Raw genomic sequence first — 26,544 nt, forward strand, 5'->3', positions numbered from 1 at the left:
GTATGCAAAAGAAACTAAAAGGGAATGTATCATCCTTCACTTCTAGGAGGTGCTAAACACCCTGCTCAAAGACCAGATCAGTGTTTTCTGCTCTATTTTAATTTCTGCAGTTATTTTTCTATCAGTCTGGCAAATCAGACAATACTACATAATCCTCCCATATGAGCATCTATAGAAATGTGAAAATAACTAACCTTTGTCTAGGAAGGAAAACATGTGAGCATTTAGAAAGAACCAAGGGAGGTCAGAAAAGTGGTAGGCAGCCAGAGAGCAGACAAAAAGAAAAGAGAGTAGGAGGAGAAAAGTGTTAGCAACACAACACTCGCATCAGTTAGAGGGAGAGAGAGAGAGAGAGTCTGTAACAACTTGAATATCTGAACGTTGGATCAAGTGACAGACTTGATCTGGAGTTAAATGTAGAAAATGCAGAAGTGAAGCTAACAGGTTTTAAACTAGGACTCAGTGAAAACATATCTTCAAATCTTCACATTAAATTTTGGGTTATCTTAATTTTGATCATTCTCAAGCCTACATCTTGCATTTGCTTTCCCTGAATATTCCAAGTGAATTTTATTATTCAGAAGAATCTTTGGAAAGATGTTTTTCAGCTTTGCAGGCTTCAAATTTATAGAACAAGAATGTTTAAAATACATTTCACTCAAGTATTTTCACCAGAAACTCAGCTATGGGAAGTATAAGTAAAATCATATATACACTCCCTGATGCTTGATTATCTGAACTAGCTCAGCTTAAGCCTTATAATTTGTATTTTGAATAGAAAGAAAGATAGCACACGATATGAAGTTCGTGTGTGTGTCTCCATGCCAAGAATAGAATTAGAATAGTTCAACTGAGAGGGGTCTTCAAAGATCATCTAGTCCTACTGCCTGACCTCTTCAGGGCTGACAAAAAGGACATTATCCAAATATTTCTCCAACACTGAGAGGCATGGAGCATCACCCACCTCACTGGAAAGCCTGTTCCAGTGTTTTGCCACCCTCACAGTAAAGAAATTTTTCATAATGTCCAAACTGAGCCTCCCCTGGTGCAGCTTTGTGCCGTTCCCACACATTCTGTCATCAATTACAAGGGATCAGAGACTGGCACCTCCCAGTGCTTCCCCTCCTCATGAAGCTGTACAGAGCAATGAGGTCGCCTCTCAGCCTCCTTTTCTCCAAACTAGACAACCCAAGTGTCCTCAGCCTCCCCTCGTAGGATGTGCCTTCCAGCCCTTTTTCCAGCGTTGTTGCCCTCCTCTGGATGCTCTCAAGTAACTTAACATCCTTTTATATTGTGGAGCCCAGAACTGCATGCAATATTCAAGGTGAGGCTGCAACAACACTAAATACAGAAGGACCACCTGGCAATGTTCTGTTTAACGCATCCCAAAATGTGGTTTGCCCTCTGTGCTGCCAGGGCACACTGCTGGCTCATGCTGAGCCTCCTGTTGACCAGCACCCCCAGATCCCTTTTTGCTGAGCTGCTCTCCATCCACTCATCTTCCAGTTTTTCCCTGTGTCCAACATTACTCTGTCCCAGGTGCAGAACCCGGCATCTTCCTTGGTTGAACTTCATGCCGTTGCTGGTTGTCCAGTACTCAAGTCTCTCGAGATCCTTCTGCAAGGCCTCTCGTCCTTAGGGAGCCTACATCACCTCCCACTTTAGTATCATCAGCAAAGTTGCTGATGCATTCTACTCCTGCATCCAGATCACTGATGACCGTGTTGAACAGGACTGGCCCTAAAACTGAGCCCTGGGGAACACCGGCGGTGACCAGCTGCCAGCCAGGTGCAGCCCCATTCAGTACAGCCCTGTGAGCTTTGCCATTCAGCCGGTTCGTCACCCAGCAGAGCATGTACTTGCTCATCTCACAGCTGGACAATTTGTCCAGAAGAATACCGTGAGGGACAGTGTCAAAGAGCTTACTAAAATCCAAAAAGATTACATCTGCTGCCTTCATGCACCAGGCGGGTGGCCTTATTATAGCAGGAGGTCAGATTACTACGGCAGGACTTTCCCTCTGTCAACCCCTGTTGACTATGCCTGATAATAGCTGTGTTCTTTAGGTGCCTTTCAGTATCCCCCGGAACAATCTTCTCCATAACTTTTCCAGGGACTGAGGTTAGACTAACGGGTCTGTAGTGTCCCTCATGCTCTTTCTGTAGATGGGTATAATGTTGGCTAGCTTCCAGTCATCAGGGACCTCCCCAGACTCCCATGACCTTGGGTAAATTTTTGAGAGGGGTCCAGCTATAACATCCACTGATTTTCAGCACTGAAGTGAATCCTGTCAGGCCCCATGAATTTACAAACGTTCAGCTGATACAGATGTTCCCTTACAATTTCAGCGACCACAGATTGAAAGTCACTGCTCTTGCAGGCATGGTCCTCCAACTCTGAGAGCTGGGCAGCCTAAGATCAGTCGTTGCTGTTAAATAGTGAAGCAAAAAAGGAATTAAATGCCTCCACCTTTTCCTCCTTACTTGTTATCTTCTTGTTATCCACTCCAAGTATCAGCCCAATGTTTTCCTTTGACTTCATCTTGCTGTTGATGTATTTGAAAAAGCCTTTTTTTGTTTTCTGACCCCACAGAGGCCAGTGTCAACTCAAGTTGGGGTTTGGTTTCTCCTGTTTATTTCCCTGCAGATGTGAAATGTAGCTCTGTACTCTCCTTGTGAATTCAGACCTTGCTTCCAAAGGTCATATGTTTTTTTCTTCTGCTCTAGTTCCAGGCGGGGTTCCCTGTTTAGCTAAGCCAGTATTTTGCCTCACTTGCTTGACTTGTGGCACAAGGGGATTGCATGTTCATGGACTTTTAAAAGGTGTTTTTTTTGAAAAGTGAACAGCTGTCATGGACCCCTAAACCCTTTACAGCAGATTCCTGGGGGACAGTGATAACTAGCTCCCTGAGAAGCTTAAAGTTTGCTCTAAAGTTTGTCCATGGTGGCAGCTCTTTTGCAGAACCTAAAAATGCTGATTTATTTAAAAAATAATAGTTAAAATTAGACACTTATCTGTACTCTGTGCTATACAACTAAGACGTACACAAAGGAAGGGAATTTGTTATGCAAAGTATGTCTCTACTAAATACAGCTGCTGGAACTCAAGGTGTCTGCCATTGATCCTTTCCACCTACGAGGCCATTTAGGTCCCATCTGATGGTCATCTGATGAGCTTTCATATCATATCATGAGCCATCCGTATCCTGCCTCAGCTTTTCCCCCCATACTCTCCAATACATTCTCCACCTGCTCCTTTCTCAGCTTGAGAACTTCTGTGTCAGCTGCCTCTTCTCTTCCAACACAGACATAGAAAGGACAGTAAGAATTTGACATCACTGTGCATCTTAAGCTTGCCCCAAAAAGGTGCATGAATAAGAGCAACACAGGTGCCACTTCACTGCCCCTTTCCAGGATCAGCCTGCAGTCAGCACCAGGCTGCTGAGATCTTGATTAGTGTTTACCACGGTGGTTCCTCACCTTGTGTATTAAATTCAGAATGTAGAAAAAAATGGTTTGTGTTTAATTGTTAACCATGTAAATAAACTGTCCATAAATTTGTTACAGGAAATTCTTCAGTCTTCTCCTTCATCTCTAGTTTTGCCTGCTGTTGACTCCAAGGCTACCAGGCATCTTTTGAGCTTTCTTCAGGAGTCGGGAGATTGGAATTTAACAAACATGACAAATCTCGACATCTCTCACCTGGAAGCGAATACATCTAAACCAAACTTACTTGTGGTTCAGCTACAACCGCTTATCAGGTAGGAGCTTGTTGCAAAAGTATCTGACCAAAAGTATGCAACACTTTTACATCTTTTTTGAAAATATCTGATGCATTCAGGAAATTTAAAAATCAAAAGGGAAGGTTACAGGGTTAGCAAAGTTATTTTTCCTGCAAATGTGAATGCAGTGTTTTTTAATGTCCTCTGATAAGCTTACCAGGTATAATAGCTGAATTATGTTGAAAAAGTCAGTCAGGCGTTCCTGTTTTGTCTGCCTCATTATATGAGAACAAAAGGACAACTAATAAAAATAAATGGCAACACACTTTAAGCGGAAAAGCTGAATTATTTCATGCAACACATGATTAACCTGCAGAATTAATTGCTAGAAGGCATTCCAGGGGTCAAAGAACTGGCAGGAAAAATAAACAAATAAACATACAAACAACCTAGAAGTTAAAATGAATAATGAGACTGGTTTTCATCACTCTGGAAGGAATAGGAGGGCTATAACTCTTCGTGTTTCCAGACCTATGACAACTGTTGTGTAACGGAGGCAGAGGCTATTCCTTCAGGTGGATGCTAGTGCCTGGTTGTAACTTGTAGAGCTTTTACATTGCTGTGGTTTGTCTGGTACAGAGCACTCCTGGATAAAGGGTATGGGTCACAGACCTGATCTAGATGGGCAGCTATTTCATATCATTTCAGCAGAAAGCTGTAAAGTCATACTGAGTATAACAATGTCAATGTACCTCAAGGAAATAAAAGGCATGAATATAGTGAGCTCGTCTGCTCAGCTTCTCTTGCTCTTCATCTTCCTCGACTGTTATTTCAGCATTCATACATGTCAGTATATGGTACATGTATGTTCCTAAGAAAGTGCAATTAAAAATTACACCAATAAATGACACCCAATCTAAAGAGCTCATGTACAAATTTCAGATAAGCGAACACCACCAAATGCAAGGAAAACTGAGGAAAGAATGGTCGAAATAACATCAGTAGTCTGGCTTCTCTGCAGCTAAGGGAGTTTGAGGTTTTTGAGGAATCAGCTGAAGATGTCATCCTTGTATAAACTGCTTTGCAGAAGGATCATAAGGAGGAGATGAGAAGATGATGGAGGAACTTTGTAGTTTGATGCTGAAAGTGACATCTTGATTAGTCAGTTCTTGTGTACTTTTCTGGTTCACACTGTTGTCTATAAGAGATTTTAATTATCTTTCTCACATGTTTTTTGTAGTGGCTTAAGTGAGATTTCCACCCTGGAAGCAATGGCTGAAAATGGTAAGCAATATGACCAAGATGTAACTAAGATTTCACCATTTAAGTCTGTGTTCTTGCTTAAGCAGATTGTGTTCTCTGTTTTTCCAGTTTTTGCTGTAATGCTAATATGACTATTTAAAAGTTTTTTTCCCTCCCCCATGCACAGTACTTATAAGCAGCCAATCATCATAGTGTACTGAGTGAGTGATTCAAAACCCAGTGAAATGGCTACAGCTCTGTGACCTGAAACATAGTGATGATTCACCTCTGCCTCAGGCACGGGCCTTTGCTCATGCTCTGGGATCCTCCCAGTGCAGAGTGTGAGCCCTGCACTGTCAGCTTGGACTCCTCTGGCAGCCCAAAGGTCTTGTCTCACAGCGGAGACCCTCTGATGGAGCGAGCAGGGAATACTTTCCCAATCTTTGTGAAACAATACCGTTGCCCTTCACAGCCTTTGATTTTAGAGTCTTTCATTGGTTCTGCAGGTATTAAATACTGCTTGATAAAGATGAATCTCTTCATACAACTCCATATTAAAACTTTTCTTGTATAGTATCTGGCTGAAAAAAAGAGGTACCACAGACTAAACAGGCGGTGAGAAGCATCTGGGTTTTTGCAGGCTTATTACTCTAAATTAGAAATCAGGTTACAAAGTCTGCTAATGACTGCAGTTGTAGTTTCAGGGACACACACTGCAATGTCCATAGTGCCTATGACAGTTTCTACCCAGAGCAGGGGGTGGGAAATCAGAAACAGATCTGAAAATCAGGGGAAATACCTTTGTACTGAAATCAGTGGTGCAATCTTTTCTCTTTGTTCTTGCACAACTCCGAAGTTATTGTCTTTTAGACTCAAGCAGCTGGCCTTCCATCTCTGAATTGCAGAGAAGTTAGAATCATCGAGTGGTTTGTACTGGAAGGGATTGTCAAAGCTTGTCTAATTCCAAGCCCCCTGCCATGGGCAGGGACACCTCCCACCACACCAGGTTGCTCAAAGTCCCATCCAGCCTGGTCTTGAGCACTTCTAGGGATGGGACATCCACAACTTCTCTGGGCAACCTGTTCCAGTGCCTCACCATCCTCAGAATGAATAATTTCGTCCTAATATCAATACCCACTTCTGGTTTAAAACCATTGCCATTGTTCAGTTCTCCCTTTTTGTCCTCAGAACATATTAGATAGGAAAAGTTTTGGCTTAATGTTGGCTTTGGCTGAGCATTGCCCTCCTTAAAAGACATTTTTTTCATCAGCTGCACAAACTCAAGAACAGGCTTCCCAAACCTTGTCTCAGCCTGCTTTTGTTTTGGAACAGCAAAGTTAATGCTCCCGTCCCATCCACCTTTGGAATGACGGAGGAATAAGCTACTACCAGCTTTGTGGTTAGTGTCAACTAGCTGTTATCAGGAAAAGGTGTGTGCACGGGGAAGATGTGCCACTTCCTATGGCCAAGTGCAAAATCTGCACTCAGTGTTCTGAGTCGCAGCTGTGCGCTGGAGAAGTGGTAATGTGGGCTGCATCCTCACCTTCTGGTTCATCTGCCAAAGCAGCCACTCAACGTGTTGCAGAATAAAACCTGGAAATATCATCAGCAGGAAGTTTTAATTCCAATGAAAGTTACTGAGCCACAGTTCCTTAAAATTATCCCACTGAAAGTCTGTGCAGCGGATGGGGCAGACTCAGAAGAGGGTCATTGCAAAGGTATCAGGCAAGGGTCCCAAACGTCCTTCCAAATCTTGTGGTCTGGGTTCCAGCTGGTGTAGGTGGCTGAATACCGGTTGCAGCATAACCACAGCCATTTGCTAAACATTGCTGTCAGGACACCCTTCAAGGTCATAACTGCTTGCAAGGCCATGAGTTATTGGTGTTTGTTGTGGAGTGACTGCTGATAGATTCTACTTGGATAAGCAACCAAAAATACTATGTGTCACCTACCTGTAAGGCAAAAAGAGAATTGCTAACCCATAAATACTGCTTTTTTGTTTGGTTGTTGATGGTTTTTTTTAATAGTATCAACAGTAAGCCCAAAGTAAACCAGGACAGACCTGTATTATGCTGCCTAGAAGTTCACAAAGCCTCTTATGTTTGTCACAGCAACTTCTTTCCTTTCCACTGTAGAGGGTTTTAAAATCTGATGTAATAAAATGTCAGAGAAATCTCTCCTGCTGTTTTACTCACTGCAGACAGGAATCTCTGTCAGACAGAACAAATGGGCTCGGATTCTGCCCAAGGGAAATGTGCTGTTCTGAACTCTATAGAAGCTGGAGTAAGCCGGAGTTTTAGCACATTATTAAAATGACATTCATGAGAAAATCCAAACTGGAATTCAGAATCCAAACCTGCTCAAGGTTCCAGGGATTCAGACTTATTTCCAGTCTCTCCCTCCCTGCATGATACAGATAGGCAGATATGGAGTAATTTTTATTAAATAGTTTCTACAAAGATTAATTTTTACAATTTTTTTATTGTAACAGCATTTTTAGGTAATAAGTCCTCCCTGTCTTAGCCTTGATTCAACTAAAGTGTACTTTTCTTCTTGCTTTTAGCTCTGTTTTCTTTATGCTTCTTTTCAGTATTTCTTCTTTATTTCCTTTGCATGAAATAGTGTTTGAGAGTATTACTCAGTTTTTGCCAGTTTTCCTAATTTTTTTTCTACTCAAGAGAAGTTTGCATTTTGTCATATCAGTCTTAGCTGCTGGATGCAGCATACCTCAAAATCAATGACAAACCTGCCTACAACTCCATCTAAGATGAGATTCTTTAATGTTTTTGCGTGTATTTGTCTTTCTGCTCTGATTCTCAATGCATTCCTTTTTCTGCTCTTTCTCTTCTCTCCCATTTTTCTTCTTCTCATCTTGCTCCATTCTGTTCTTTCTCTTTTATTCATAGTTTATACCTTTAGTTTCATTTTACCTTTCTCCTTCCAGAACATTTCTTCTTAGTTTCCCTCTTCTATCCCTTCCATCCATGTGTAAAAGCACACAAAGAAATTAAGGTGGATTAGAAATTAATAATAGCACTTATCCTGCAGTCCCTGGTGAAATTCAAGGAATATGTCTTCAGTGAGACAGAAAAGCTTAATCCTTCCACTAGGGCATAGCATGCAATTATGCTAACTGAAAAAGGTTATCCTGGACAAACTGTTTTACATTCATAGTTCTACGTAGTGTTTCTTTGATTCACACTAACTAAAAAACCTGCAATAAGACCACTCAAAAATCCCTCTAAGAATATTACCATCAGGAGATGCCTCTTGTTCCACTGCAGAAAGAGCCGGGGATAATTAATGTTCCTATGTAGGCAAGGAATTTAGGTGCTTTAAAATAGCGTAGACAAATCTGGACCCTTTTCCTTGGAGAATTTGCAAATACTCCATTAGCAAGGTGGAATGTTTGGCTAGTTTCCTGGTCACAGGAAAACAAAGATCTATATCAATTTCATTGTCATAAGGATGTTCACAGCAGCTTCTCCAAATGAAGAAATTACCTCTAGAATCTTCCCAAAGGCAAAAGTTATAGATTTTACTGGTAACTATAGTTACGTGTAGCTCCTTACTGAACTGAAATGTAAATAATGTGTTATTTCAGAAGGCAATCAGTTGTTTTAATGGAAGAAAAAAAAACACACCAAACCAAACACAATCTATGCATTTTTCTATGTAGTATTTTTCCTTCTGAAAATTTTATCTGAGGCTGCTGAGAATTTCTGGTGCATTGCACTCTGTGCATGTAGAATACAAATCTACATTATGTAATTCCTTTAACCCCCCACAATCAGTATAATTAAGTAGTACATAGGCACTTGCTTTTCTGACCAAATCTGTTTCTTATAGTAGAAGCTTTTAATAATATTTTCTTAGAAGTAGACTTTACATAGCTATGATTCTTGACTGATTCAACTGAAATCAGTTGGGTTAAAACCCTACAGAAAAAAAAAACACAACACTTTCATTTTCACAAAAGCTAAGCGTTTTACTCAGCCAGGAGACCATAATTGCCGTAAATAAAAATGATTTAAAAGGGTAATAATGTAAGTTCCACTACCAATACATTAAAATAAAATACAAAATATCATGTAAAGTATAACCTTGAAATCTGAGAAGGGTGTTGTCCAGGCTATTTAATAGCCATTACATGGTTGAGGAGTGGAAAGGCACTGAAACAGTAAATGTCAGTCTGCTGGCTTATTTCCCTCACAGTCCTAATGACAACCCTAATACTAGCTCTTGATTCACTGCTATTATGCTCCTCATTGTAAGCAGATGTTAATATTTCTGTATACAGACTGAAAACATTTGTCAATTGTAGGTATTTGTCACAACTACCTGTAGTTTCAGAGCTAGAAGAGAATCTTCTGCACAGAGTTCTGTGGACCGCACTGAAAGGTCCTCTCTTCCTTACTTGATTTTACTTCTGTTTTCAGAAATATGCCAGTATATTTCTACCTTGCCCTCCACTGTAGTCAACAGCAAAATCTTCTGTATCCCATTGAGGGTACAGAATCAGGCTTTAAATCCACTGAAGCAAAAAAGTAATATCACAGCAAATATTATGCATATCATGCCCCCAACTAAGGACTACCGCTCTTCTGAGTGTTGTTTCTCACTGATCAGTTGTTCTGTGTGCTTTGTCACTCACAGACTGGTAGTAGTTCAGCTTTATTTATTTATTTGTTAACTGGTCACTTGACTGACAGGATACACATCCTGTTCTCATCACGATTGATTTATTCTGCTCTTGCTTTTAATTTCTCAAAGTTATCACCTTTCAGGTATTGTTTCTATTGTATTCACTTGTCAGCTTCAAAACCGCCCATTTTATCCAAACTGTTGTAATTTATTGGTTTTGTATCACCTTACTGAAATTGTGCATTTTTCAAGACACTGAAGATGTCTTATCCCATTTGTACCTATTGACGTACAAATGGTAGCAGCACCTAGGTTGCATAAATAAACTAAATGAATCTAGCTCATTACTTTGCCACCTACTGTAGGATTTTAGCTTTCTCAGCTTACAGGGTTTGCTAAATTATGCATGTTTCTATTTATAGACAAAATAATTGGAAGACTGACCATGGATCTGGAGGAACGAGGGATTCATTTTTCAGCAATTTATACTGCAGTGAGACCTTCAAGGGTGAGTAATCTTCAGTGCCTAGAACTGTTGAATTTTTGGCATCTAACAACTTAATGTTTACAGAGGAATGCTGTAGATGATTTTCAAGATTACACACACAAGCAATCTGTATTATATGAGGTTTTGACCAGAAATGATTGCATGAATTTTCATATGCAATAGCTATATCACATAACTGCTAAAGCCTTACTAATCTAGGAGACCATAAATTTGCTATGCCTTTAGTTGCCTTTAGGACTTATTATTATTTTTAACGACTGTAGTGTTAAATATTTTTTTCATTTAACAGTTTTATAGTAAGCTCTACATGGAACATTATTAGGCTTTTCTCACGGCAGTAAAGATGGAGTGTAGTTAATTAACTGAAGGCTACTAATTTATTCCTTTTTAAATTAACTGGTTTCATTCCCTTTAGTCAATATTCAGTATTTACAACTGGAACACAAAGTTTACACTCTTGCTGATAGTCAGAACATCATTTATAGATCATCATATCATGTTAGCAGTAGGTAGCAGTGCAGAATATTTATTTATGCAGAGTTATCTGTTTTGTATGACATACTGCTTGTCATCAAGCAATATTTGCATTTTAATGTGATTAAATGGAAGACAGTCGTGACTCTAGGAAAACAGAATGCAGTTCCCACTAAAGAAGAGGGGCATAGGAGGGATGTGCTGTATCCTAAGAAGTACCTACTGTGAAAGAAACTTAACCTGATCCAGTGGATAACACATCTGAGTTCCTAATATGATACTTAGTTTAATTTGAAATTTTAATTCAAACTCAGGATAATGTCAATTGAGAATACAGATGTTATAATTTCCTTGTTTTGGCAACAGGAAAGTCATTACTGAGATGGTCTAGATCTCGTGTGAGCCCTGCAAGCAGGATCTTGAGAAGTCAGTGAATTTTCAGGAGGGACACTAACAACAATTCACAGTTGTTATTAGCACAGGAACGACAGTTGGAAAACCTGCTTTAAGTGGGCATGGAGTGAAATCTGTTTAGCTTATCCAAAATAAGAGTAAGAATCAACTTGATTGAACTTTATAAATGTTCTTTAAACCAAAATTGGACGGGTTCCTCAAAGGTGTCATGTGCAATTAGAAATAGTCTGGATTTTCGCAAGCAAGATCTTGAATCTCTGTCTGTCCAACAAGATGCTCAGAATGGTCCCTTCATATCCCAAGCAAAAGGCTAGTTCTGCTGAAGAAAAAGGAGAACTTTCTTCAACAATCTGCCCTGTAAACTTAACCTCCAGAGAATGGGTTTTCAAGACCAGGGTTAGAGTACACAATCGGAGCAGCATGAGGAAGCTCACATTGATATTATTTGTGATGTGTGTTTCTTGTGGCAAAGGAGAGGACATGAGTCCAGAACTTTTGATCTTTTTTTTTTTTTATACTGTGTTTTTTTTGATGAAGATCCAAAATAAAAATAAAAATTATTTCGTTACTGTGGCTCTTTACTGAAATCAAAGGGACATGGGCATTTGTAGCTTCAAATTGCATTTAGAACAATTGGAATGAAAAATATTTTTAATTAATGAAAGAATTGGTATCAAGAGAAGGAATTTTTAGAGCAATTTTAACAGTTTGTTGAATTTCAAATCTATGCATATTTCAACAGGCTTTCTAAATTAAAGTGACTTAGTTTGAGCAACTGATGTACTTTTAAATAATTAAAGCAATGTATTTTAAGATGTTCTGCATTTTAAAAAGTAAGCAATTTAAACTTTTCTTAATTGTATAAATTCAATGCATATTCATATAAAACCATTTGAATTTTTTTTTTCTACAGTTACTTGAAGTTATTGCAGTGCATTCAAGGTTATCAGCTTCTGTACAGGGCTAGGAAAATCAAAATGGAAAGTGCCTTTGAGGGTTCATCTGTCTATGCATTTGCATGTAACCTCTTCTTAAGCATATATTGCATATCTTTGGTGTGCTTGAACTACAGAAGATGTGAGCTGTTTTGTAGCCATAAGTTAGAGGACTGATTCCCTCTGCTTAAGCTATAAAGACCATATTCTATGATCTTGGAGTTACCAGGTCACTCTGCAGTGAGAACCAAGAAGACCACTCTATATGGGAGCTAAAAAGCTTTGATCATGTGGGAAAAGATTTTACATTACTCGGTACATTTGAAAATCAATACCAATCATTCCCTATGAAAGATTTGCATTTGCTAAGTGGGTTTTTTCCGGCTGATGAAGGAAATGAACTTTAAATATGACACTCAAAAAGAAAAAAAAAAAACACAGCTCCTTCTGATCAAGTAAATTAATTTTATGCAGTGAAGCTCCCAAACACTGGGACTCTGATACTTCTCTCCCTATAGCTCTGCCTCCTTGCTCTTAGGCAGTTAATGGAGTTAATGGCTTCATAGCATCTTGTTGCATTCATTCATTCTTCCATCACCTCAAGCAAGTAAAATAAATGTGAGAAATACATATATTAGAAAAGATTTCAGACAGGTATTGGCTTTGCAGAAAGTGATTTAATGAGACAGAAAGCAAAACTCTCCTATGACTGAGTCCCTTTTCTGATTTGATGAGAAAGGGCTGTTCAGTTTAGTCAGTGCAGCCACAGATCTCTTTGGGCTATCATCCTTATCGGTTGATAACCCTAGTGCACTATGGACATTTATTCAGTCTGGTTCCTGTGCTATTCCAGTTTCAGAATTTGAAGCTGGGAGATACAGTTAAGCCTCTGAAACAGCATCTGTTTAAAACATGGAATAGTTTCACTAACCAGATGATGATTCCTCTGGATATCCCACTGTGTCGTAATGGAGCTTTCTTCCCCCAGCAAGGCACCTGCCACATCTCCTGACTCTTGTTCCAAAATGCTTTGCCTTAAAGATGTGGCTGAGTTGGGCTGGCACTGACAGAGTGGTTTGTATACCTAATTCCGGGCAACCGTAATGTAAACATCTGTATCTGAAATCATCAACCAGGGCTCTCTTTACAATCAAAGGACTGAAACGGGCTTTTTAGGGTATGTTTTTTCTGAATTTTTTGTAGGTGACTGGTGCAGGATAAGAAGAAACTTACCCTTTATCTCTGACAAGCATAAAGGCACCACATGCTTAGGCCACTACACAATGTATACATTTAGTCAGACAACTCTCACTCAATATTTCTCATCTTGTTTTCCATTAAAAAACATAAACTTGTCCTAAGACTTTAGGATACTTTTCTTCTCCTTTAAGCTCATTTGTTAGCTTATTTTTCTTTGGGAGAATCAACCCCCTCTACAGTCCTTATTCCTCTCTTGTATCTGCAAGTCATTTTCTATTATCACTGCTAGCTAGTTTTTTTGGCTTGTGATTGTAATGCATGATGTTGCTTGTGCTGTTGTAATTGAAAAGGTTAAAAGACTGCAGTGACTAAAAGATAGGTATGCCTCAAATCATAAATCTCATCATGTTTCCCATTCTTCAGGTCCTCATGCCGTCCGTGCCAGTTTTTTAAAAGTTTGCTTCTGAAACTTCTGCAAGACAGCTTCATAGTTTTCTGTTTGGATTGAATGCAGCAGAGACACATATTGCCAAGTGGAGATTTATGGCTACCTCCCAGCTGATACTCATTTTGCTGACACCACTTTTTACAGAGGCATTGTGAAGTGCTGTTTAAACCTTCTCTGCTGCCCCCACATTTTCAGAGAGTTTCATCTGCCGTGGGCTTTTGACTGCCTCACTCTACAAGCTGTCTGCTCTAGGTAGCATCTAAGTTTCTTGAGTCTTTGATCCCACTCAGAGCCAAGCAATCTGAGTTACAAGATCTTTATTCAACCATAAGTAACATGGGCATCCACAGCACAAGTGACTAACTCTTAAAAAAGTGTCTCTTGAAGGTGTAAGATCCTCAGATGATACAGAAGCATGCCTTAGCTTAAAAGAGTTAGGAAATGTTTCATCTTCTTTGGCTAGTGCTTGTTGCTGCATTTTCTTTGGATTTGTATTCTTTGCATTTTCTAACTAATGCATTTTGCAGTGCTGCATTTTCCCTTGGCATCCAGCTCCTCTCTTTTTTGTTCACCACTCTGAGGAGACTAAACTCTGCAACAACCACCCCACTGACTTCACAGCTTCTGATTAATGGAATGCTTTTAACTATTAAGTATAATCAAACATTATAATATGATCTTTCCCATGAACTGAATGTTAGAAAAATGCTTACAATGCCATTTGCTGGTGTTGGGGTTGTAGGGGGGATGCCCTCATGCATCCTTGAATATGGGAATTCCCTTAATCATTTACTTTTGTATTTTTTACATTTGAAGGAGCAATTATAATTTGACAGTGTAAAAGAGCATCAGGGCCTCCAACTTAAAAGGAGAAGCCACAGAAATTCATCCTTTAGTCTTCTCCCTCACTTTAGAATTTCATTATCATGAAAAATAAACTTTAACTCGTAGATGAAGAATATGCACTTAATTATTTCCCAGCTAACTCAGTATTTTCTACTTAGATGAGGTGTAGTCTTTTTAAATAATTACAGAAGAACTGCTTAAGGCTGGTTGAAGCCAGTTACGTGTTGCTCTAGGGGAAAAAAAATGAACAAAACATGTAGCCAAATTAGCGTGGAAATTGAATACTAGGGATGTGAGAAATGCTAGCTAGCAATTCTGAATGATTCAGTTCATATGTTAGTGGGGAATTCAGGGAAATAACTGCAAGCTAGTGTTTTACCTTTAACCCTAGACTTTGCACTACTATTTTGTAGACATGGGTGTTAAGATTCACTTAATTTAAACATTTTTTTCAAGTTTACCTTATAATTTGTTTGTTTATATATATATATATATATATATATCAACTTCATTGGGAAATGAAGGTAAGCACAGAACTAATTTTTTTTTATCTGATCAGAACAATCTTTTTTATTTTCAGTTGCCAACTTCTTAGGCTATAACGGGTTCCATATAAACCATATTAGAAAGTTGTAAGGTGTTTAAAGCTAAGTACTGAGAAAAACTGGGATGGGGGAGGGATGGTGGAGAAGGGCACATGTGAGAATGATATGTTCTAAGAAATCTGTCTTAGGAAAAAAAGGAAAAGACAGAGAAGGGGAAAATACAGATATAAAAACTTCAAAGAAAACTCCTAGAAATACATTAAAGTATAGCTAAAGGTCATAAAAAATATCAGATCAAAATTAAGGTATAAGACTAAAATATGATAGAATAAAGGGAATACATAACTGTAAGCAAGCATATTGATATGGCATATTGGCAGGTATGTTAAAAATTTCTGACAGGAAAAAGCCAAGGTAAAGATTTTATTAGAATGACAGATCAGTAAAAGACTGCTGCTGTATCTTAAAGAAGTTTGGATTCAAGCAGAGAAAAGTATTTTATTCCCATAGACTCTTGGAAGACTGAGGCTGTACAGAGCATCCAAGTGATATGACTGTGAGCTAAAGATTGAAACCTAAAACTGAAACAGACCATACATCTGTGATACGGTGAATTCATGGAAGGGGCCCTTAAAGATCATCCAGTCCAACCCCCCTGCCGTGGGCACTAAATCAGGCCGTCCAAGGTCCCATCCAACCTGGCCCCTAACACTTCCAGGGATGGGGCATCCACCACCTCTCTGGGCAACCAGTTGGGCTGCTTCTTGGGCCTCTCTGCTTTGGATCAGGTGAAACTTATTGGTGATAAAGGCGAATGGAACCTGAACTGAGAGCAACTGAATGTGCTCAGCATGGAGAAGGTCCTGTTCGCCCTCTTAGCTCCACTAATTATGTTGACTGACTCTGTTCACACAAAGAATGCAAACTGTTTACAGACAACATACTGAAAGCTAAAACTAAATGCCTAAAAGTGTTTTTGAAAGACGACTTCTCTCCCCCTACTTCTTCCCTGCATGCAAATGTCCCAGACTGTCTTGTGACAGTGTGAAAACAGAGTGAAGGAGGTGAAGCTATTAGAAGTAATTCAACCATGCTTAAAAAGTGAAAGTCTTGTGTGCGTACAGAAAATGTAAAGGAATATAAATTCCTGCAAGCTAAGTGCAAAACCGTGAGGCAAACATTTTGAAGAATAATGTGTGAAAGACATTAAAACATAAAAATACAGTAGACAGGAATTCTTTCAGAGATCTTTGGATCTAATCAAAATGAGGAAATCAGAAAAGTAAGTGACAACACAAAGCCAAATGAACCTATGTGTTGATAGTCTCTGTGGTGGAACATAGAGAACTTCTCACTTCAAAGACTTTTCTAGTAATCATCTGGCCTCAAAAACCTTTGTTGTTATTGAGCTGGTAGTAGAACGGATTTCAGAATAAACCAATAAAATGAATATTATCACCAAAGTAAGATAATTTTCACCTAATTTCTAAATAAAACAAGAAACTGCCAAACTAATTATCTTAATTGTCATGATTTCAAATGTAAAATTATACATTATAATTTATGTAATTTATATATGTATGTATATAAATTATAAATTAGTTTGGCCTTAATCCCAGAGGAGCAGGAGGTAGCAAGTATGACATGGAGTTTCAAAAGAGGTTCCATATATCTGGGAAATACAACCAGCAAACCTATCTTCTGTACTGGCCAAACTGGTTGAAAGTATAGGAGTAAATAAGTGAATACATGAGGAAAATATATTATGGATTTGGTGTTCTTTGAGAGGTGTAAAACACATAGGTAAAGTGATCCGGTTGCTACAGTAAAAAGGGTAAAAAGTGGGGTTATTTGGGGGCAGAAATAAAAATTCTGAAGGTAGGAAACATGGATAAAAATAAAGGATCAGTGTTTATGCTGGAGAGTGGAATTACATATGGATGCATGTTGAGACCTGTGCTGTTCCAAAAAATATGGAAAGGGGGCCGAAATCTGAAGACACTGAAGTTTGTCGATGTACTGACAAGTTAGAGAAACAACTCATAACACTGTGTTACTGGGTGATAAAATGACAGATGAAATCCAGTGTAATGGAAAGTAACACACATAAGGAAAACCTTAAATATGCATATTGCACTGTGGTGAGAGGCTGCTATTTCTCAGAAGAGAGATTTTGGTGTGACTGTGGGCAGATCTCTTGGAACATCACAGCACTCAGCAGCAGGATGAATAGCAAGCAGAAAGTTAGGAATTATTTGGAAAGGAAAAGGGCAAAGCAGCAAGCATCAGTTATTTCACTATGTAAGTCCTTGGTGAGTGCAAGTCTGTGAGTGACATAATGAGTGCAATTTTGGCCATCCCATCTCCAAAGGGATACCTTACAACTACAGTACAAGACATAAATATCTAGGAACAGCAATAGTTCAAGGGGGAAATAATAAAAACATCAACAACATGGGTAAGCTTAACATGAAGTAATTATTAACTATCTCTTGGCCACTGTTGATGATTATCACCACTTACAGACCACAACACAGGAATTAAGGAGCACCAAATTCCTTAAAAGAAGCAAAATATACTGTTTTTCACCTTACGCATCTTTGGATGACAAAAATACATTGATTTCAGTGATTTGGTAAACTAGTGGAAGAAATATAGGAAGGAAGGATGGATGGAAGAGCCCATGCTCATTGGAATGCAATCTTCAGCTCTGAAAGTCTCTATCCCAAAGATGACAGGAATCAAGGAGGGCATCCTGGGACAATTATTGTTTTTATTTACCCTTTTCTTATTCATATCAGCCAGTTACAATCAGTAGCACTGGAAGTGAGCTAGGTGGACCTTTGGTCTCACAGTGTGTAGCTGGTCCCGTTTCTTTGCTTGGTGGTGGAAGGTAGATATTGACATAGCATTTCTCCAGAACAGGAATGAATGTAAGAGGTAATATGTAACTTATTTAACTAAAGGCCATAAGCCATAAGAAGCAGCCAACAGACTAAAAAAAGCTCAGCTAAAGGAAGCTTACAGACTTTCCTCCTTGTGCTTGCCTGTCGGGTTGTTGTGGAATTGCCACATGAAAATGTGGCACATAAATCATTGTTCTGTTGGCAACTGGGAAATCTATAATAAAAAACAACTGTGTCAGCTGGAAATCAAGTAGGTGTCTAGCTCTGTGCAGTTTTCCTTACTTCACTGTAGTGAAACAGGTTGGGTTTTCAAGATCCCTGTCAGTAAGGATCTGCAGGTTTATTCTGGGAACTCTGAATCCCTTCCCCATTCATTACTACCACTGGTCAAAGGGAACTGTATCTTCTGGTCAAAAAGAAATGTCTTTCCCACACCTTCTCCAGACATCAAGACCCACAGGCATGATCTTCTTCAGAGGCAAACATGCATTCTCATTTTGAGGAAGTCAGGGGTTAGAAATGGGAAACCAATCCCATCTGCTCAGAGAGTCACAACGCACATCTCCTCCCAGTGTGTTCCTCGGGCTGAAGTGCAAAGAGCTCGGTGCTGTGTGACAGGAAAGTTTGTGCATGTCAGAACAGCCTCGCCCAACACATCGACCTGCATTTCTTCTTGTATTCCTCCCCATTGCAGGAAGTTAAATAAATAAAGCTGGGAAAAGATCCATCTGGTTCAACCACTGGGCTACCTCATGTACTGGCAAAAGCATTGATATCCTGCACCATTTCATTTCTAGTGCAGCCTCTGTTTGTACTAAAGAGAGAGATATTAAAGGAACAAAGACACACTATACCAGCACATGACATAAAAATTTGCTAATAATCAGTAAAATGCATATCCCTGATCCCGGAAACTGTGTGTGATCTAGTGGTTAGAGGCAGTATAACAAACTCCTAAGTTTTAGTGCATCCACAGTTAAAACTAATTAGAAGAAACATCAATTGTTTTTTTTCTTGTTTCAGATGGCATATCATGTTCTATCTCTTCTTTCATTTTAGAAAATTCATTCACTTTATATAGTGCAACAAGATGTCCCAGTTTCAAAAATTCAGTGGTTTTTGCTAGGAAGACATTTTGTGGAGCAGTTCTAGATCTACTACACCTGTGCATGTAATGGTTGTGTTTTTCTATTTTCTAACCCTTACTGTGTCTGAGATCCACTGAAGTATTAGACCCTATCCAAAGCCATTAGCTAATGACTTTCTGCCATTTGAAGCAGGAAAGAGGGACCGTCATTATTCATACATAACCATTGTGCATATGCAGCCATTAATTCATAGATACAGCATACACACCTCTAAAATTAGAATAGCCAATGATATTTTTTTTGTGTAATTTTCAAGCATTTTTTTATTTTAACGGAAATACATCCTTGCTTTAGTGATGGATAGTTCTATTGAAATGTTCTTTATAAAAGTTACTTTTATTAAATAATACTGGCTTTTCCATAAAAAGAAATCAACCTGGAATTGTATGCAAGCCTCTATTCACAAAGATTGCACATTAGAGCTTTAGCAGACCAAGCTAAGAATTAGGCTAGGGTGGTCATAAAATGTTGACAGGCTGTTACAGAAGTGTTTGTGTATTGAAGTACAGATCTCTTTTTCTTTCTGAGGACCATACTACCTATCCCTTGTAGTTGACAGCTTTAGATTCAAGAGGATTTCAGTCAACTGGTATCTTTCTTTTTACCATTCTGGCTTAGAAAGTTGTCAGAAAACCAACTGATTTCAAAAACCTGTGAAGCTAGTATCTTTTGGGGGCGTAGCCCTCTAGATTCAGTAACCTAGAGCCGTGCAAAGCTGTGCAGCCACCTGAGGTGGCACCAGCCAAACTGCAGCAGGACCAGAGGCAGCGCTGCGAGGGCTGTGGCTCACCAGGCAGGCCCCCAGACTGTTGGCCTCAATAATGTGCTGGGATGCTGTAAGAGTAGAGGCAGATTTGGCCAGTGTGAGGTTGACAAGTCTTTGTGGCTTCTGGGATCCAGCCTAGTATCGTAGCACTGTACTGGTTCATGCAGGCTGACCAGCTCACTCCAGCCTAGCACGGGAATCTCTAATTTGGGGCTTTTGTATAACAGATGTCCTTTGTGTCACTGACAGATATGCCCCCAATTAAAAAAAAAAAAAAAAAAAAAAAAAGAAAGAAAAGCCAAGAAACCCGTCCTCTTCCTACCAAAATGCCACTGGCATCTTATTTAATTTGTTAATGGAAGCATTACTGTAAAACCCATACATAAAGTGGTGCCTGACATCAAATTTAATATTACATAGCATATTTTGTTCTTGTTCTGTCCTTGTCATTTTACGAAAGCCTCAATGTTTACAATTGTAATGCCACATTGCAGCTGTTCTTCTCTGATGGGATTTCTGTTTTAACCCAAATGATTGAGTGACTTTACAGATAGATATTTAATGATTCATAAACAGCATCATCCTATGTTTTAGTGCACTACAGTATGTAAGATGAACCCTCAGTATTCTAACAGCTAGGTATCTCTGCCTCTGGGGCTTTCAGCCAAAACACTGACAAAATCCTGGAACAGTGTGAGTAGGGTTTCTTGCCTTATTTTCAGCAGAACTATTGTAAGGGGAATGCTAGATCCTACTTTGCCTGCTTTGCTGTTGAAAATTCCTTCCTTCTCCCCAGTATATGCTTTCCTTATGACCCTAATGATCTTCCTTTGTGCTGCTCCACAATTTTTCTCATGGTGTGAACTGCCAACAGGAGCAATTGATTGTAACTGAACCAAATCCCCAGCCAGGCTTGCTATTGCCAGGCATCTGGTCACTGAATGCAACCCCACTAAAGAGCTGGAAGGAAGTTGGTCTTTGTTTTCGAATACACCTCACCTTACAAAGTTCAGCTTTCCAGAGTTTTGCAAGGTATCATGACAAGGGTCAATAACTGCCCCAGAGGTGGCAGTCACACCCAGCTGCAGGCAGACCTTGCATGTTTTGCTCTCTTTTTCTTCTTTTCTTTTTTTTTTTTTTTCCGGTTGGGCTGGAAACTGTCAGGAGATGAAAGAGATTATGAAGTTGAGATTAATAACAGGGGGCTGAGTTGTGTTCCCTGGAAGGGTTAACTAAGCTGTGGTGGAAATACAGCTATTCCGAGACGAACCCAGAAGGTTTTATTAAAGTTTATCAAGAAAAAAGAAAGTGTGGTAATCTTCTTCCAAAGTGCATGGATGTTAGTTTTAAGATAAGTTTTGTCTGGACTTCATGATGTGGTTTTCATTTATATATATACCTTCTAGCTTACATACACTACTGTCAGAAAAATTAAGTGGATTACTGAGTGTAAGAAAGCAGAGTAGAAGGTAAGCACTTTTTTATTGATTTTCCATTTTAAAAAATGCTTGTTTCATCTTCCCTGTTCAAAAGATCCAGTTTGCTAGAATTATTGGCCTTTGCCTTTTGATTCATCAAAACTAGAAAGACAGTGCCAGACTCCCCTCACAAGTTCCTTTAGTGCAAGTTCTGACTTCCCTGTTTTCTCCAAAAGGGTTGTGACACACAGATGGAGATGCTGACAGCAAGGAATGTCATTGTCACATAGCACAGTATTTTTATAGGGTGAATCTGACCATCTGAAAAACAGACCAGTATTTAGACTGTCATTTATTAGAGACAGACCCAAGGAATTGTAAGAACAATATGTAACTTTTTAAAACTAAAAATTAATTTCATTGAATTATCAATAAAAACTGTAATTGTAACATAAAATACTGTCATACTGTCCAAATCTTTTTCTTCAATTTAAGAAAAGCAGGGTGGTGATAGGCTTCCCGGTGTTGCTGATTAGTCCTCCAAAGTTCTACAGGATCAAAATACTAAGTGGAGGAAGGGAAACATTTGTGGACGTTCAGGTTTTTAATTCCCCCATCACTATTCTACATTTGGGAAAATGTAGAGTATTGTTTGAAAATATGTTTGATATGTTTGGAAAACATATATGTTTTATATAAACATATATGTTTTATGTAAAAACCAAATATATATAATATATATAAATATAAATATAAATTATAAATAGGCATATATATTTATATATATTTTTATATATAAATAAATAAAATATAGATATAAATATAATGTATTTATATAAAAAACAAATATGTTTGATATGTTTGAAAAAACAATGTTGGCAGCTCTCCCAGCACCATAGGTAATACATTTTGCCCCCGTCTGCATTTTTAAATGATGTAACCCACCAGACCCCTATCTAGCCTTAGTCCAATCTTCAATACGTCTGTTTCTTCTTATTGCAGCAGAGGCACTTCATCCTTTTTCACATCTCCCATGGCAACTTGGATTCTACATACAGACATAAGAAAGTGGGGAAAACAGTCAGCTGGAGTGGGTATTCCCCTCAGCAGTCTAAAAATGATGTAAAATCTGTAGCGTCTTTTATCCTTATGGCAGCATTGCCTGAAACGGGGCCCAAAATCTAACGTTAAAGCTGGGGAGTTTGGCATCAGGGAATTTTCCTTGAATGATAAATCTCGTAGATTCTTTGCAGAATTAATTCTGTATTACAATACAAACTCTTAGTACATTTTTTTCCTCTTTTGTATTCTAGATTAAATTGAATTTAATTGATTCAAATGAATTTTAACAATTTGGTAGATGACCAAGGCATTGTTTTAATTGGAATAATTTGGGGTAGTTGTCCTAAGTGAAATTTAAGGTGGTGAATTTAAGTGTAGCAGCTTCTTCCACTGCTACACATTCTGTTTTATACATATTATGTTTTACTTTATAAAAGCAAGACCTTCTTCTAGGCCAGTTGCTGCTCTTCCTTCAGTTAGCTGAAAAGTTTGGTGTAAAAATCAGGTAAAAGTTGGAACAAGAAAATAACAGAAAATATCAAGGTTTTCTTCAGAAAACTGGGACTAGTCTGGCATTTGTAGATGTGCTTGTACATGGTATACATGCAAAAATTCCCTGTCTCATTTCAAGGCCTTTCAAATGGAATGATAATCTGAAGTGCTGCATCTCAGCACCTTTCCCTGCTCTGGGTTCTGGCACGTGCATGACCCATGCTCGCTCACTCACCTCTGCACCATATGCAATTGCACAGGTATAGCCACGTTCTCAGTAAACAGAAGTCAAGAGATCGTATACAACCCCAGGGCTGCAAAAGAACAGGCCTATGAAGAAACACATCTAGCCATAAACATATGGACTGCCAGTGCAGATTGTGTTTACACAGGCCGCTAACCTGACTGGTTCTGCTGCTGTTCTGTTGTCCCCTCTAACTGAAGTTCTCCAAATGCTTGGTCATGACTTGGGTACTCTCCAAAGGTCATAACAGTACTAGCAGTACAAACAGTACAGGACCTAAAGAGGTCCTTATCTTTTAGAGCCAGGCTTATATTTGCACTTTAACACTCATGTCCCAGCCTCACTTTTGTGAAGAATCCTGGGCAATGAGATGCAGGATGCCAGGTCACAGTCCTTGAGCCGTTTGGGTTGCTGATAGAAGCATGCATGGCTGGGGAAGGAGCCATCAGATGATAATGTGAACCGGTAAGCTTGGTCACATATCCTTCGGGGCACTAAAGTGATAGTAATTGTTAATAAATGGTTGCTACTGACATAACATACCTCATTTCTATGCAGTCCTTTTTCCCCCTGCTCTATCAGAATATTAATGAAAATGTGAAAAAGAGGCCAAGAGCTCCACTGGGCAAAAGGATGTGCCACTGAAATATATTCCAGTATCTTGATTAGGCTTGCACTTGCTTTACAAAGGTGCAAACTAACATACAATTCACTTCATTGTGCTAGCGTGTGGTGATCTAATGAATCCCTACCAACTGCTGAAGTGGAAATGAAAAGGATAAAGTACAATCTAAGAAGTAGGCCATTTTCTAGAAGTTTCATTTCCTTTTTTTTTTTTTTTTTGTGTGTGAGGATCCCATTCCATTTTCAGCAATGCAAATTAATCTTGCTTTGAAAACATGATTCCTGCTGTGCACCTTGAAGCATCCCCACGTTAAGCTCCTTCTTTTGGTCCTATTGTAAATGCCCTCAGATATGCAGCTCTGTGCTCTCCATCTGGATCTGCCTGAAGATGCATGCAGTCAGCTGGGATAAAAACGAGATAAATGTGTAAGAAAATTGTCTGCTTCTGAGTATATTTCTACTCTACCAAATACTGTGCTTCCATGGACTAACCTTCTTTAAAGTTCATTTGGATCTTCGTACTTTCTGTAATTTTTTTCTGTATGTGTATGTGTGCATACATATGTGTGAGAGCACTACATGTATCTTGTTCCATGCTTCTGGCAGGTATCGTCATAGTTGAGTTATACATAGTTTTGAATTAGATAATATTTCTTTTAAAGCATGTTTCTCTCACTGTTTGTAACTTAGAACAACTTTTCTGTCTCATGTTTCACTGAAGAGAAGCATGTTACATACTTGCTTCCTTCTTCTGTGTGCACTGGTGATTCTGGTCAGTTTGACATTTTTACTTAAGAAAAAGTGTTGACAGGAAACGTGCCTGAGTAAAAAATGTAAGGCCTTGGATCTCACAATCCAAACAGTTTACTCCGGCTTATACATAAACATATGGAAATTGATTTTTCTTAACCAAGTTTCTAAATTTTCATGAATCTACCCAATGCACATTTTTACATGCCTTGTTTCCCTTGAAAACTCTATTTTAGTTTTACCTCATGCTGTTTGCATTGAGTGATTTGGTGTGGAAGGAAGGAACAGTTTAGAAATTTAATTCTGGTTCTGATAACACCTGCAAGTGCAATTACTTGGGGTCTGTGCAGTTTTAAGATATGTAAGCTTTACTGTGTTATGGAAGTTATAAAATATCAGGTGATTTAAGTATGAACAGAAATTTCAAATTTGAAAAACTACCTTGAAGTTGTGATAACCTACCACCTTAAAATGAGATAGTTAAATGAGTAAGAAAGGTTCATTCAAATGAGCTTCTGGTAATTCCTGATAAGCTAGGCATCTACACTGGAAATGTTCAGGAGATTCTGAGTATAACCAGGTCACCCTACAAACATCCCTTGTGGAAAACACAGTTTAAACATCCTCTGGGTTCAGCTGTAGCAAGGCAGAAATTTTATCTCTGTCAGTTTTAGTTATTAAGCAATGAAAGACAAAATTATTTGCAGGTAGGTAAGATACTTGCAACTTAGCATGAAAGACTGTAGTTACTCCATCAAAGCCTGCATTTGAATTTGAACTTGCTCAAAAATTTTTGCTACCCTGATATAGGGTGGGATTTTTTTTTTTAGTATTACGTCTAATTTCATATCTGTGTAGATGATGGATAGACATGTACCTTTGGGTTCACATTTTGTGTTGGTAAGTTAATTCAAACAACAGGAATCAGGAAGAGCAGTAGATAAAATGTGTAGTTCATTTAGTAGGTAGGAAATTACATCTTAATAAGATGGGGCTTCTAGCTCTTGAAATCTAGGAATCTAGACTTGAACATTGTGATGAAAAAGCCTTCCTCATCATCCATGCTACTCAAGTTGTTAGGAGGTGTAGATCTCCAGATGATTTAGGACAGGATCATACAGAATCACAGAATAGCTGAGGTTGAAAGGGATCTCTGAAGGCGATCTGGTCCAACCCCCTTGCTCAAGCAGGCCATCCTAGTGCAGGTTGAACAGGACCATGTCCAGATAGCTTTTGAAGATCTCCAAGAAGGGAGACTCCACAGCCTCCCTGGGCAACCTGTGCCAGTGCTCTGTCACCCACATAGTAACAAAGTGCTTCATGACATTCAGATGGAAACTTGTGTTTCAGTTTGTGCCCATTGCCACTTGTCCTGGCACTGAGCACTGCTGAAAGGAGCTTGGCGCCATCCTCTTTGCACCCTCCCTTCAGGTATACATTGATAAGATCCCTGTGAGCCTTCTCTTCTCCAGACTGAACAATCCAAGTTGTCGCGGCCTTTCTTCACAGGAGAGTTACTCCAGTCCCTTCATCATCTCTCACCAGTAGCTCCATGTCTCTCTTGTACTGAGGAGCCCAGAACCAGACACGGTACTTCAGTACGACCTTACCAGTGCTGGCTGAGGAGAGGAGAAGGATCACCTTCCTGGACCTGCTGGTAATACTTTGCCAAATGCAGCCCAGGATAACACTGGCCTTCTTTGTGGCAAGGGCACATTGCTCACTCGTGTTCAGCTTGGTGTCCACCAGGACCCCCCAGGTCCTTTTCTGCCGAGTTGCTGTCCAGCTGGGCAATCCCCAGCTTGTTGGCATGTGTTGGCATGTTCCTCGTCAGGTGCAGGACTTTGCATTTCACCTTGATGAGCTTTGTGAGGATCTTGTCAGCCCATTTCTCCAGCCTGTCAAGTTTCTTCCGGATGGCAGCACAGCCCTCTGGTGTATCAGAGGATGAATCCAGGGTGCGTCCAGTCTGCTCAAGGAAAGAAAGGGAGACAGCCTGAGGCTTAAATGGAACACAAGACTGGCCAAATGTATCACCAAGAGTGAGGTGATATTCTAAGATAGCCAGGGGTGGTGGTGTGGGGGGGAGTAGAATGGGACAACACAACAAAAAAAAGGAAATTATAAAAACGTTGAAAAGTTCAAACTCTCAAAAGC

The 26,544-nt window shown here is 39.2% G+C and overlaps 1 protein-coding gene across 1 annotated transcript in view; it reads left to right on the plus strand.

The window, feature by feature from the left end:
* Positions 1-26,544, plus strand: part of LOC106044527 (V-type proton ATPase subunit S1) — a 55,814-nt gene that overhangs the window by 13,218 nt on the left and 16,052 nt on the right. Inside the window, exons 4-6 of the mRNA XM_013194581.3 lie at positions 3,567-3,760; positions 4,962-5,005; positions 10,030-10,115. Coding sequence (XP_013050035.2) covers positions 3,567-3,760; positions 4,962-5,005; positions 10,030-10,115 — 324 coding nt within the window. The remainder of the gene's footprint in view (positions 1-3,566; positions 3,761-4,961; positions 5,006-10,029; positions 10,116-26,544) is intronic.

The sequence above is a fragment of the Anser cygnoides genome, chromosome 1 (genome assembly GCF_040182565.1).
Source record: "Anser cygnoides isolate HZ-2024a breed goose chromosome 1, Taihu_goose_T2T_genome, whole genome shotgun sequence".
Taxonomy (NCBI): domain Eukaryota; kingdom Metazoa; phylum Chordata; class Aves; order Anseriformes; family Anatidae; genus Anser; species Anser cygnoides.